Source organism: Tripterygium wilfordii, chromosome 14 (assembly GCF_013401445.1).
Source record: "Tripterygium wilfordii isolate XIE 37 chromosome 14, ASM1340144v1, whole genome shotgun sequence".
NCBI classification, from domain to species: domain Eukaryota; kingdom Viridiplantae; phylum Streptophyta; class Magnoliopsida; order Celastrales; family Celastraceae; genus Tripterygium; species Tripterygium wilfordii.
Window position 1 is genome coordinate 9,196,484 of NC_052245.1, and position 14,767 is coordinate 9,211,250.

Sequence of the window (14,767 nt, forward strand, 5' to 3'; positions counted from 1 at the left end):
AGGCCAAAGTATCAAACTTAATCCAAAACCCATGTACATAATTAGTTTCCCACAAAGACAAGGACATCCAGGGGTTACTAATGTACCTAACAACACAAAGAAGTTAAGAAAAAGCGAAACAACACTAAGGTTTTCCTCCGCCATAAGCGAGGGCTCGTGAAATATATGTATGGCTAAGCCGTTTTATTAAAAAAAAAAAAACAACACTAAGAAGTTAAATTACACCACAAGATCACAAGGTGACGACAAACATGGGGGAAAACCCCAAACTACACGGGTCTCTTGCCTAAATTAGGATAGAGAAGCACTAAGAAGAAGAAAGTTACTTAAGGACACTAGAATTCAACAAAATATCCAATCTAACCTCCCCCACTTGCCATTGCCCTCTTCTAAGCATTGGGCTTTATAAGCACAAGCCCCTGCATCACAGAGCCCACCAATAAGATTAGGAACCACCTGTTCTCTACCTAACGTAACAAGTAACAACTAACAACCACCAAAATGTCTATTCGCTCTCACGCTCTCTACTCGCTCGTACACAGAAGTCAATTCGCTTTAACTCGCCAATTCAAAGCTCTTTGTTGTTAGCCCACAGACAGATCGACCGCTCTCTAGCAGGTTTCAAGCAGACCCATCTTCATATCCTTCATACTCTACCGTCTCTTGCTTCATTACCCAAATACTAGCAGATATGGGCGATGATGCCAAGGTTTTCACTCTCGCTCAAGTGTCCGAGCACAACGATTCCAAGGACTGCTGGCTCATAATAGACGGAAAGGTCACTTCGCATCTGCTTCAATTTTTTTAATGCTTGCTTGTTTTATCATATTCATATGATCTTTTCCTGTGACGGAACACTATTTCTTGATAACATAGATGGTTGTTCTGTGGTGGATTTCAGTTTAATCCTGTAAACCAACTGATATTTTGGTTGATTTGATGTAATTGATTGGTGGGTATTGGCCACGACTCTATCTTTTCTTGGTTTCTGGCGATATTTTGGTTAAATCTCTGAGCCTGATGTATGTGACTGGATTAATTGAGTGAAATTAACTTTTTTTTGCTTCATCTAGTTGCTATTTGTAGCCTCGTCTACCCTGCGCAAGCTCCTAAATCAGTCCTACATTTACTTCTTGATATGGATGATTATTGGATATAACAAATTTAACATATTAAGTGTGCACTAAGGGGTTCTCGGGACATTATTGGCACTTTCACAATGTTGCTATGGGTGTTGGTTAGGATATTGATATGCCGTAGTGGGTCCGTCAGTGTAACTTGTAAGAATTCTCGTGAATAATTTCAAGATTTTGTTGTCTGCACACTTGTTTTCCATTATGCTGTTATCATTGCCGGTTCTGTTGGTATATTATGCTCTTCTGATTGATGTTTTAAGCTGACAACCTATGCTTACATTTGATTACATTTCCTATTAATCTATCATCAACCATTAATCTCAAATATCTAAGATCAGCTACACAAATCCATAATCAGATCTAGTTCGAGTCCAGCAGATGAATCATTTTGCTTCTTTTGCTGATCTTAAAGATCTTTTCTCTAATATTACTACTTTCATATTGATATCATACTTTATAGATATTCATCCATAGCTCTTTCAGCCTCCCCCTTCATTTCTTAGCATTTGATATATCAATCCCCTCAACCCACCTAATAGGAGTGCTAACATGTCTACATTGTCTATGTCGATATCATGTTACAAAATTTTCTCTCAATTTATATTCAAATAGAGCTACATCTACTTCTTATATCATCTTCAATGCTTTTGTTGTTGCACATGATCTGCAATTTCTCATCTCTTTTAATACCAATATTGATATTGTGAAGTTCTATATGTTAATTAGTAGACCTAGGGAATCACTCCTACTCTCAAGGGTATTCTATCATACAGTAGCCTATATTTATATTTCTTTTTAATTTCATCCAGCCAGCTTTGGTTTCATTTTCCTTTTAATCAATTTATTTGAATCCAAATAAGGTCACCGTCGGTGAACGGCACGTAGCAAGCTCTATAAAGGATGGCTTGTGTTTGTTTGAGAAGATATAAAAAAAAAATTGAACAAAAATCTTATCTTCATTTATTAAATTAGTCAAGCAGGCTCGAGCATACATGAACTCTTTTCATTTTGTTTGTCAGCATACTCGTTCAGTACTCATAATAACTCGATTAGTCATTCATGAACAGGTTCATCAGGTTTTCATGAACCACTTCTATTAGTTGTTTATATGCTTGAATATGCATCTGTAAACATCAGCTCTATACACTTATGAACAGGCTTGACCATAGTTTCTAGAGTGTTAATTTGAAGAGAACTGAATGCATTTGTGTCTAACTTTGTTCTTTGTGTCTTCCATAAAAAGATGGAAGAAATTTATGATTTGGACTCAAGAAAGGCATCTAGATTTAGGATAACTTGATTATTCAAATATATCGTGTCCTACTTAAAAGTGGGATTAGCCAGCCCATGATGTACATCCCATGTTTTTTTTTTTGAAAAGATCTTACAAATCATCCCAAAATTTGTTGAGTAGGAAAAATGGAAAATATTGTCAGGCTCAATAATGTTAGTGATGTTCCATTTAAAAATTTAATTTTTCATAATTTTAAGTTATTTCATGGAGTAAGTTAAGTGTTCTATTACTGGCTGTTAGTACCACAGCTCACTTGTCACCACACATTTCTGTTCACCTTGGCTTACTGGCAACTTCTGGCATTTACCTTTTGTTGTCGACTCCACCACCAACAACAAATTTCGATATAAAATTTCGTTATTTGATCACAGAGCACTGTGAAACGTGTCTGCTCATACTAACCTTCACCATGAAACCTTATCATTATAAGTTGATGTATCTTTGCATAGACTTGAAATACTAAGGGATGATAAGACAAAACCTCGATTGTATATTTTTTCACTGGAAATATCTTCAAATGCATGTTATTTTGTCGCAAGTGAAGAGCCTTAACTTTTTCTTTTTTGGAAGGCAAGCTTGTTTTGGGGAAGGGGGGACTTGAAGTACGTGGTTAGGGTGTTTCGACCACTAGACTAAGTGGTGATTCCCCTCCTCCTATCAATTTTTCTCATTTACGTTTGGTATCAGAGTTTAACTGCCATGTCATAGCATGCAAGCCAGAAGCAACATACGTAATCATAATATTCCACAAAAAAGGATAATGCGCGACTTGATTATTGTATTTCTGTATCACATTTGTGCCTCCCCCCCTCCCCCTCTTCCCTCTTACCCTGCCCCACAACAGACTTGTTTTTCCATTCCTTTCTTTTATTGTCATTCTCTAACCTTTTCTATCCAACACTTTCAAAAGAAATTTGTTTTTTCCTCCCTAAATTGCTGGTACTTTGCGAACTTTTGGATATTACAGGGAATTCTTTAAAAGTTTGCAGACCCGAAGCAATGATGTTAGCCTGTGAAAGAACTGCAGTATTTATTTGATATTTTAGCTCACCGTAATTTGTTCTAACAGGTCTATGACGTGACAAAATTTTTGGATGATCATCCTGGTGGTGATGAGGTCTTGTTGTCAGCAACTGGTATTATAATCCTTAGCTGATCTCTTTGTCAAGAAATATTGTTCAGAACTCTAGGATGACATGATCATCAAGTTAATTCATTTCATCGACTTTGATGATGTCAATGTTTGACATTTGTACTTGACAGGGAAAGATGCAACTGATGACTTTGAGGATGTTGGTCATAGTACTAGTGCCAGAGAAATGATGGATCAGTTCTTTGTTGGAGATGTTGACGTCTCAACAATTCCCAAGAAGACCACTTACGCACCGCCAAAGCAGCCTCACTACAATCAGGACAAGACCTCCGACTTCATCATCAAGCTCCTGCAGTTCCTTGTTCCCCTTGCGATCTTGGGTTTGGCTCTCGGCATCCGCTTCTACACCAAATCCACTTAAGGTTAAATGCTATTGCCTTATGTTTTAGCAGAAGTCATGCCTGCAATTTAGTGGAACTCGTGCTTGTTTCTTCCTTATTGGTGTGTCTGATCATTAGTTACCATGAAAAAAAAGTACGTTTCATTTGTCAAGTTAGGCACCTCGGTTATGCAGGTGGAACTTATTGATCCATAATTTGGACATACATGCATATCATTTACCTCTGATATGGAACAATATGATGCATCTTTGTTATCTTCATTCAAGGTTCTTCAATTATGCATATCTTTTGATCTTGCTGTAAAATGGTCCATCACTAATCACTCTATTGCCTTACAAACTGGATAGAAGGAAAGTGATGGCACAGCATCGTACGATCTTGCGTAGATGACTTGAAGTTGGTTTATGGTGCCTTATTATGCAGGACAAATACTGAAGAATGGGTCTATCGCCACTTAATTATCAGAATCTGATCTAGTCAAGTTTTGATAATGTTAGCTTGCATGTATGAATCTCATGTTCCGATGAAGGTAATACCCAATATGATACTGATCACTAGTAGAACTGCATTGAAGGGGATGGAAGATTGCTTCTCTCTATCAGGCCTGTTTTTCTTTGGCTTTTATTTGTTGTAGGGCATGTCATGCTGCTTGTCTTGTTGAAGGACACCCCACCATTGCATGACGAAATAGTTGAAATGGGCCCCCAGTCCATATCAATATTGCCATCCTTGTAAAGAAGGCCCATTACTGGATCTACTGTTAATGAGTAAGGTTTCAATGATAATTGGTTCAACAAGTTAATGAAAAAAATACACCAATTGTGGATAAATAAAAAGGCACATGCTTGACACGTGGCATGGAGAATAAAATTGTACTACTCTTCAGGAAGCATCGTGCCAGGTGAGGGAAATGAGAAGTCTCAGCCTTTTATGAGAATATTCCAACAAATTACAAGCTGACATCAATTCAAGCTAATGTTCAAATTTAGGGGGATTTGATCCTATCAGATGATAATATCAAATTGTCTTCTTTATCTCCTAATCCAGTCAACTCCTATGTAAAGGAGGCAGAGGGATGAACAAATGTACACATCATATCATTCTCTGATTTACTTTCATTTTGATTCTCTAAATATTATTGATTTAAGTGTCGGAGTGACCTTAAGCCAAGAAGGGGCCGCTCTCTCTCTTGTTCTTGTAGGATTTTTTGGAGGCTTGTCACTCAATCAGCACTGTTAGCAATTGACTTGTGAATCGTCGCAATTTTTGCATTCACACCACTGAACTTATAAAACTCAGTCAGTCATGGTAAAGATTGAATTGAATTGAATTTCAAGTGGTGTATCTTGACTCCTTATTTAAGAATAAGAAAACTCATAGATGTTACCAAATAACAGTCGAAAAAATCTGTGCAAGTGGGAGGCAATTTCCAATTTCCTTGTTAACTGTTAAACAAGCCATAAATGCCCATTTGAAAATAATGTCTTCCATCGTCAAAATAATATCATTGGAAATGGAAAGGATTCCTCAATTCCACCCTCAAAATGGCCATTTAAGCAGAGCAGCAACAGCCCACTTTGTACCACCCAACTCTTTTTCATTACTTTACTAATTGATGACTATCACCAACTCATTCCTCACACATAATGGTTCAATTTTCAAACACAAACAGTAATGCTGACACTGTTGTCTTTTTGTATGTCTTATTTGCCATTCTACTTCTCCTTCCAGGATCATTATTCTGTACAAATTTGGGATTATCTACAACCAATAAGGTTGTAGTATGATAGTGGACAACAAAAGATTCTTCAAATTAATCAGAAAAGACAATGCGGCCAACAACCTCACCACCACCGCCAACATGATCAACCACCCACTACCATGTGAGGTTAAATAAAGCAGACGGTGGAGTGGAACAAATTTTGCTTACATGTCTCAAGGAGATGAACTGAACCATGCATGGCAAAATGACAAGTAGCAATTAGCAAAGTACATGACAAGAGAAAAGACAAAATTTAGAGGGGGGAAAGAGAAGTCATGTCTTTATTCCTAAGCATCAGTACAAATATAGACAGAAAAGTTAAGGGAAAATACAGTACCAAAGATGAAGATCTAGTTAAATTACTGTACCAGCTACCCTGACCTAACCGGATAGAAGAAACCCCCTAACACTACTTATCACCTAACAGTCTCTTTCCCTTCCCCACTCAGACATGATGATGATGATGATCTGTTAAGACAAAGGACTTCTGATTTGTATTTTGTTTAGTAACTAACCTCTGTTATGTTACAGACCATTAGTCTACCCTTTCCTTTTCCTACCCATTTTCTTTACAAGTAAAACCAGAGTGTGATGGGAAATGGAAATAAAACCACCATCACAGTTACAACTATAATTAGATCCCCAACTTCAATATCAAGATCAACCCGGACCAGAATTCGCAGGAAATCCTGATGAAGCCAATTAACGTCTTCTATGGATCCAATTTTTTCCATTCATATCGTCCCGGGAGTGGTTTGTCATTAACTGGATCAAAGTTGTACCTGCAAATGAACCCATATTTCAAAATACTAAACGGGGATGCAAGGAAGTAAAGTCAGTTGAAACTCACAAACAATAAAAGGAATATATTAGAGAAGTGAGTGTCCATACTTCTCAATAAATTGTTTTTGCTGCTCTTCTTCTGCTCCAGAAAAGAAGTCGTCCATATCATGTGCTGTTGGGATCTGTCTACTTATTGAGTTCTGCATTCTCCTGTTGGCTTCTGTTGAGCTGGTGGGCCTAGTACTGGATCCAGGGGTTCGAATAGCATCTGGGTCCCTAATCAAACTGCATGGACTGGATTCCCTAGTACTGTTCCTGTCACATAAAAGGAACAATAACTATTAAATGAAGACCAATATAATAAATCAGATTTGTACAGCAGGAATGCATCACCAATGGTCCAACAGTACCAAGCAAATATTTCTTCTTTGGACAAAATACCAGAGTAGCACAAGGGAGGACCTTCAACTTTACTAAAGATTACAACTTAACCAGTTCAGCTATTTAGTCGTTTGTCATTGTATTTCTTTCCTGATTACAATTATCTACAATATACTTCTGTTTCATAATGTTTCAGCCGCAATACCAGTGAGGCAGATCTCACAAAATAAATTATAAACCCATAAGCAACAGAGTTGCCAAAATAAACATGATGAAAAACGCAAGTAAGACCCAGATCTCACAATTGAAATCTTGATTGATGTAGAAAACAAGATCTCAGTTCTGTCAATCAACACAGCCAAAGGGTATTCACCAGAAATCAACGTATTCCAAAATATTTGAAGACTCATACAAAAGGGGAAAAGTAACGAAAAGGTCACGGTTCTTTTAACTAAAATAATGTAATAGCTATCAATTTCCATGACACCTTAGGACTACCAAAGGTCTCCTCTAAACCAAACAATTGCAAGAATACCGTCCACATATCATTTAAGACCACTACAAACACCCTCTTTTTCTCCCCTTCTTACTTCCTTTTCATTAAGAAAAAGATCCATGACAGGCCAAGAATGTGACTACCAATAGCCCTCCTAAACTGCATTCCCCCTTGGCAAAGGCAAAGGCAAAGTATAGAACAATTCATAAAATGACGACACTGTCAAACAAAGACTTCATCAAGTCATGAAACTCTCACTGCCGCTCAGAAGAGTTGTACAAGCGAGTCAGAACACTAAATCTAACACTCAAATCCCCAATTTCACAGAAATGAACAGAAAGTCTTCAGGAAGAGTAAATTAAACATGCTTTTCCTCTTCAATCATTTTTGTCCCTTGATACTTCCATCAACAATATGCATACAAAAAGATATTTAAAAGAGTAAAAAGCTGCAGAGGTTTTAGTTCTAAACTAGTAAAACTTCAGTACTGGCATTTCAATAGATCTTTTATATAAACTTTTGCAGTAATAATTTGACAAGGAAAAGGAACTTTCAATAAAAAGGTCAAAAAGAATTCTGACTGACCAAAAGAAGAGGCTGTAAACAAAGATCCCAAAACCAAAAAGAGAAATAAAGAGAGAATCAAAAAAAAATATTTAATAAATAAGGAAGGTGAAGCAGAATAACAACAACAGATTTCAGAACATAATAGACGATGATACAATTTAAAAGTTAATTCTGAAATTCTTCATTAGCACTGATTTTCCCCCAAAAAAATCTAATTCCATTTTGCAGATAAACATTTAAAAAAAAACAGAAGAAAAAAAAATCAGTAATAAAGATGAGAACTTCAGCTTACACAAACTCCCACTTTAACCAAAAAGAAAATCTGAAAATCCATAATGGAAAATTTTTTAAAAATCCAGAAACCCCAAATAGCGAGCGGGAAGCACAAATTTCGGACACAAATCTAGTTCTGTTTTCTTTGAATTTTACCATAAAGCACATAAATTGAGAACCGAAAAAAAAAAAACCCACCTTTCTCTACCTTCGATCTCCAAACGATTCTCTCCAAACGAAGCCTCGGCACCCAAATCCTTGCCGTCACCAGCATCAATCCCTTCTTGAACCCCCTCACCCACATTTTGCCTACTCGACCCTTTCTTTTGAACCAATCCACGCGACCCGGACTTAGCCTTGGAATTCGAATTCGGGTTTGCATTACTCCTAGGGTTAGGTTTTTGCCTCTTCGAGTCAACCGGAATCGCCGGCTTCTGGAGGCGGCGGCTGCGCAGCTGCAAGTAGGATCCCCCATCGGAAGGAGGAGGAGATGATTTCTGGAGACGCTGAAGGGCAAGAGTCCTGGCTCTGGTGCTGACTCCGACTCCGAGTGACTGAGAGACCTCCATTACGGCAATCTCTCCTGCCGTTTTGGCCTTCCTTAGGTACTTTCCCATCAATGTCTGCTTCTTAAGCGTAATCTCTAATCTATCATCGAAAAAACCAAAGAGAAGGAAAATGGCCTTTTCATTTCAGATGGAGGGGGAGAGAGAGAGAACGGGAAGGAAAGAAAAGAACGGAGAGGAAGAGCGATGGCTTTGTATAACTAGTGAGAGAGATGGAGAAAGGTAAAAAGAGCGGAGTTGGGGGTTTGGGGATTATTGTACTTTCATTTTCTCGCGAGATAACTTGGATTGTGATTGTTTTCATTTTCTCTCTTTAAAAGAGAGTTCGAAATTCCTTTTTTTCTTTAAATTCCAAAATTCCTAATTAATACTTCAATAGAGACATACAATATAGTGTTATTATATATTTTACAAAATTAACTCACTAACCACAATCATATTTCCATCTTACAGTTTCATTTCTTGGAGGATAAAAAAAAATAGAGACCTCAATCATCACAAATTTCGTTAAAATAATTATATATATATATATATTTGGAGAATCACGAGTAGCTCAGATCATGTGTGTGGTATCTCATAGAGGTTTTGAGTTCGAGTCTCCCGATCCCCCTTCCCCTATATTAAAAAAATTAATTATATTTTTTTCACCACCTTGTCTTCCTACCAAATTAGTGGTCATCTCAAAAACTAGTATGAATATGGGAAATTAAGAACAACTATCAATTACTTATGTTTAAGAAAATTCAGTTTTTAAGAATTTAATTAAAATAGAGTATATAGAATAGTACTCCCACATGTAACTTTCAGAAGTAGAGAATATCATTTGAAAAAAAAAATTAAAACTTTTTTTCTGAATAAAAAAATTAAAACTTTTTTTTCAATAAAAAAAATTAAAACTTTTTAAGTCACCACAATGGTATATATAATATAATACAAATTTGTAAATGTTTTAACTGAATATCTCGCGATACGAAAAAGAAAGTAAGGTTCGTGAGAAGGAACCACCTAGTCATTGGATTCCCTTTCTAGTGGCCAGGTGGAAAGCAATGAATTGTTTTATATTTCTATCCCCTTCTTTTTTTTTTTATTATTCCGGGTGCGGGATAAGACTCATATGACCCCCACTCACGTGATAGGAGAGTAGAATCCACTCGCATTTACACGTTGCGATTGGATTCTGTTGAAAGTAGCTCGGGCAGAGCAACATTTTAACAAGCAATGGTAAGGAAAAATGAGTCAGGGAAGTTCTTATTTTAAATATATATATATATGAGATATAAGATGATGATGGATAGTTTGTGTTTGTGGCTTCAATAAGGGCAAATGCAATAAGAAACAATTTATTGAGCTAATATTTTTGTTGGCCCGGTCTCACCTCTATTACACAAAAAGTCAAGTCAAACACGTATTCTAATACAGCCACATCAGCAAAACACAAATTTCTATACTCTTTTTCTTCCCACACACTTTCTCTTTCCACCCAACCCAACAACATTTTATTCCTCCATATTATCCACAACAAAACTACACCAAAACATTAAATATCAATATATCCACATCAGCAAAACACTTATCCCAATACAGTCACATAAGCAAAACACATTTTACAATACAGCCACATCAGTAAAAGACAACATCTTTGTTGGCCCAATACCACTTCACCAATGCATTTGCCGTAACACCTGATGGCAGTGGATCTAAATGGGGAAAAAGTTATTAAGATTTGACGTTCAGGTCAAACGTCATTTGATGACTTTTTAATAAAATTATAGTAGCATTTTATTTTAAATGCTCCCATACCAGTTTTAGAAATTTTAAATATCAAAATAACAGTTTCTTTTTTTGTGTGCTCGTCCTTTAGATAACTTGTTTTCCATCGAATCACCAACCACATCATCAAACCGATTTCTTTCACCAAGCTCGTCCATTATGTTCTAGCAGCACCATTCGCAACTACAATTACTCTTGAGTCTCACGTAACATTATATCAACCTAAAAAATATGAATTATATTAACAATAACTTAGTTGAATTGGAGTTAACAACTCTTTGAAACTTATTCACGTGAGGTTCGTACTCTAATCAGAGTTACTTTGCAGCGGCTCGTATTGAATAATTACCACCGTATGTGGTATTCAACTCTGATACTCGATGATCAAATATGCACAATCCTCACAGCTCGATCATTTCATTGGGCAATCCAATACTCATTCTCTAATAATTTAGTTTACATATTTGATCTACCTCGACACGATATATCATGGAGATTGTCACCATTGTCAACAAGATCCGGAATGTGTTGTGGATGTTTGAATTGTTTCCTCACGCCGTCTAGACAATGCAACTCAATCATATTCAAGCAAATAAGTGGTACGGCAAGCTGCCAAAATACCCCCGACCTTCTACGAAAATAGGCAACACTGTATGAAGACGAGTTCGGGTGTAGGGCATCCACACAATCTGTACTTGCAAATCAAACAATTATGTTAGAGACGAATTAGAACTTATATTTGATTATATGTAGTAAAGCACCACAGACTCAGTTGATGCTCCAATTCATATCTGCAATATAGTAGAGCATGATTTGGGTTGTTATTGGGGGCAGCGCATTTCTTGTAAAAACTATATGTGTTACTCTAAGTAGCGCATTTAAATTAAAAGTCCAAATGCGCTACCGGAATAGTGGAAAAACTAATGTTATTTGGTATTTAAAATTTTTAAAAATACTAGTATAGAAAAAAAAAAAAAAAAAACTCGTTTTTTGGGTTAGGGGCTACAATTCTATTAGGTAGAATTGGCTATAATTTAATGACCCTGCTGTATTTCATTAGCAATAAGACTCAATAATATTTTTATCGATTTTACGAATCCAACAATATTTTTTTCTATTCTAAACAAAACATTAAATTCAACATAAAAAGTGCATGATAATTCTAAACCATTAGACATAATAAAAAACATTACATATGTTTTTCATATTGAATTTGATTCTTAATCCAAACAAAAAATATATTGTTTGATTTGTAAAATTGATCAAAATATAAATATAATTTTTCAAAATTTTAAAAAATTGAGCCCTCATAATGATTTTATAGCGCCTCTGCTAAATTTGCCCTAAAGTCATGTTAAATCATAGTTTAAAATTTGTGATTGAGTATTTTTTGTGCTCATAATGCTAGAATATATTAGATTTTAAAGAAAAAATCCTATTTTTTTTCGGATAAATTTTTTTGATAATTGAGAACAATTTAGGATGCGTGTCCATTGGACAACACATGCCCAATATAAGGATGGTCTAGGTATGCACAAACCAATCCCTATATTAGCTGGGTTGAGAGAAACAACGCAAATCACTTGGAAATAGCTACACCAGCTTAGAAATCAAATATCTTACCTCAGGCGAGAATCTTTACATATTAAGTCTGAAGAGATAAATAGTTAGGCTATCGCCAAGTGATTGGTAACATATCTTCCCAATTGCTCACTTAAACCCTAAATTTTGAAAATAAAATAAATAGAGTTAATTAGGGTTTAGGGCCCTAAATCCTAAACCTAATAAATATAACTATTTTAATTATTAAAGAGGAGTAAAAATGACGTTCTGCTGAGGTTTGACCTGACCAGAACGTAATTGTAGAGAAACCAAGATTTGTCAAAAGAAAGGATTATTACCCTAAAAATGGGTCAAAATGGTGAGTGTGTATTCAATACTAGTACTCAAAATGGGTTAATTTTTTTTACTCGTTTTGTTTAACATTAATAATATTTGGGAGAGTGTTTGGGCAAGAAGTAGGAATGTGGGATAGTTTGGCCCAGGCGCAAAATGGTGTCATGTATGTACGTGCGTATGGCCATTGTGAGGTCATATGGACCCATTTGGCACAAAATCACTGTGTGTTCTAAAAAACTGGACATAGACACATCTTTATTTTGACATAGACACATCATCTGGATGGTCCATTATTGTAAGTGTCAAAAAAATGGAACATCAGTTTCATATGTGAAATTTGTAGTTTAAGAAAACCAAAATCCACTTGGAACAAAGTGCAACTACACTACACTTTGAGATCCTTCTAATAATGTCAGACAGTTCTGTTTTACAATATTAAAGCTGCATTTGGTAGAGAGGTTGCCTAGCATTACCGCTAGCGGTTAGTGGCGTAGTCAGGATTTTAGTGCAGGGGCACAATTAAAATAGCGGGAAATATTTTTTGAGGTTATTTATATGATACGAATTAATACAATAACTGTATTACAATCGGTGATGATTCTTCATTTTTTGGAAATGTTGAATAATGGTCTCATTGTTAATATCATTAAACGCATTCCTTTCAATGTAGACAAGTAAGCAATCATTCAAAAATTAATCTCTCATGCAGTTGCACGAGTGACTTTTCACAATTGTCATAGCAGAAAAGACCCTCTCAATGCTAGCTATGACAACTAGTAAAAGTAATGTCAATTTCAACAATCAATAGATTAATATACACACACCACTTCTGGTCTCAACCATTTTTTGAGAGACACTTTCGTCTCTCTATGACTATGAGGGGCACTTTTCTTTTTGACAATTTTGATCCTCTATCAATTTATATATATATTTTTTTTTAAAATTTGAGGTGGGGGCACATGCCCACCCTGGTCCTTAGCTGGCTACGCCCATGTTAGCGGTAAACACTGGGCAATGCTACTCAATCAAAATGCCAAGAAACGACAACGTAAAGTAACGCTCAAGGAATGAGCGTTATTTGTGTGCCACGCACAACACTCTTCGTTTTCCAAATTTACCCTATCAACGTCCATGGCTGATGATGGATGTTGCAAGTAAAAGGATTGAGCTGGCTAAGGGAGAAAAGATCTCTTGAGGAATGCAGTAAATGATGGTTTAGGTAGTATTAGCAAGAAGAAAGAAAGGAGAATTGAGAAGAAGCCGTTCTTCATGGGTTGTCCACAACTGGGTCCAAGAAAGGCTCAAGAGGCTTTGTGATGATTTATCAGAGAGGAACAATGGAATCAAGTCTCTGGTATTGTGATTCTACGAGCATCTCCAATGGGTGTAATCGAAATGATAACCAAAACATTCATTTGATTACTGATATAGTACTTTGATACCTCATTTGATAAGAAGTCATCAACTCCAACCCAAGTAACCGAATGAGTGACCATTTTTCAAAGGAAAAATTTTAAGCCGGTACCACTTGTGAAACTTTTCGACACTTAAGTCCAGTTTAAAAAACTTTATCCTTCTAAGGTATCAATGTTATGCTAATAACTTTTTTACCCTTGTCTTCTTCCTCCCACAACAATTACACTTCTCTTCTCTTTCTCCCTCCTCTCTCCTTATTGTTGTCTGTTGGTATCCAACCTAAACTGAAGCTCACATCAACATGTACATACTCCGACCTTCCACCACCACTAACAACAGTCCATTTGGCCGGAAAACGATTGGAAAGCAGCTACCATCGCAAGATAAAAGCCTCAGATTGGACCGATTTTGGCGACGGTTGGATACACCACCACTACCATTGGACTCTCCTCACTGAGACGCACAATGCCCAGCCAGAAATGGCCCAAAACGGCCATCAGAAATGACCGTTTCAAAACAGTAACATTGGTCGGTCAATGTTACTATTTCAAAACAGTAACATTGGTCGGCTAATGTTACTGTTTGAAAAAAACTTTAGATTCGGTCGATTCCGACAGCGATTCTCCATACCATCATCACCATTGGACTCCTCTCATTGAAACACATAATGCCCAGCCATATACGGTTCAAAAAAGCCAAAGGATATGTCTGTTTCAAAATAGTAACATTGGTTGGCTAATGTTACTGTTTTGAAATAATAACATTGATCGAATAATGTTACCGTTTTAAAACAGTAACATTGGTAAGCTAACTTTATTATTTTGATAAAAACTTCAAATCCAGCTGATTTCGACGACGGTTCACCACACCACCACCACCATTGGACTATTCTTAAGGAGACGCACAATGCCAGACATATTTGGACCAAAA

General features: G+C 36.3%; 2 protein-coding genes across 4 annotated transcripts; one reads left to right on the top strand and one right to left on the bottom strand.

The window, feature by feature from the left end:
- The first annotated feature begins 479 nt into the window (after window positions 1–479).
- On the top strand, window positions 480–4,546 carry LOC120015406 (cytochrome b5). Of its 2 annotated transcripts, none has more exons than XM_038867829.1 (4): window positions 480–778; window positions 3,500–3,566; window positions 3,694–3,945; window positions 4,272–4,546. In XM_038867829.1, the coding sequence occupies exons 1-3, from the start codon at window positions 692–694 to the stop codon at window positions 3,942–3,944; spliced, it is 405 nt and encodes a 134-aa protein (XP_038723757.1). In that variant the 5' UTR covers window positions 480–691; the 3' UTR covers window position 3,945; window positions 4,272–4,546. The 2 variants fall into 2 exon arrangements, with proteins under 2 accessions (XP_038723757.1, XP_038723756.1); XM_038867828.1 differs by having other exon boundaries at window positions 4,348–4,546.
- Window positions 4,547–5,938: 1,392 nt separating this feature from the next.
- Window positions 5,939–8,970, bottom strand: LOC120014354 (cyclin-dependent kinase inhibitor 5-like). Of its 2 annotated transcripts, none has more exons than XM_038866284.1 (3): window positions 8,385–8,970; window positions 6,578–6,778; window positions 5,939–6,468 (listed from the first exon to the last, which is right to left on the bottom strand). In XM_038866284.1, the coding sequence occupies exons 1-3, from the start codon at window positions 8,801–8,803 to the stop codon at window positions 6,399–6,401; spliced, it is 690 nt and encodes a 229-aa protein (XP_038722212.1). In that variant the 5' UTR covers window positions 8,804–8,970; the 3' UTR covers window positions 5,939–6,398. The 2 variants fall into 2 exon arrangements, with proteins under 2 accessions (XP_038722212.1, XP_038722211.1); XM_038866283.1 differs by having other exon boundaries at window positions 6,578–6,784; window positions 8,385–8,969.
- Between the last annotated feature and the right edge of the window lie 5,797 nt (window positions 8,971–14,767).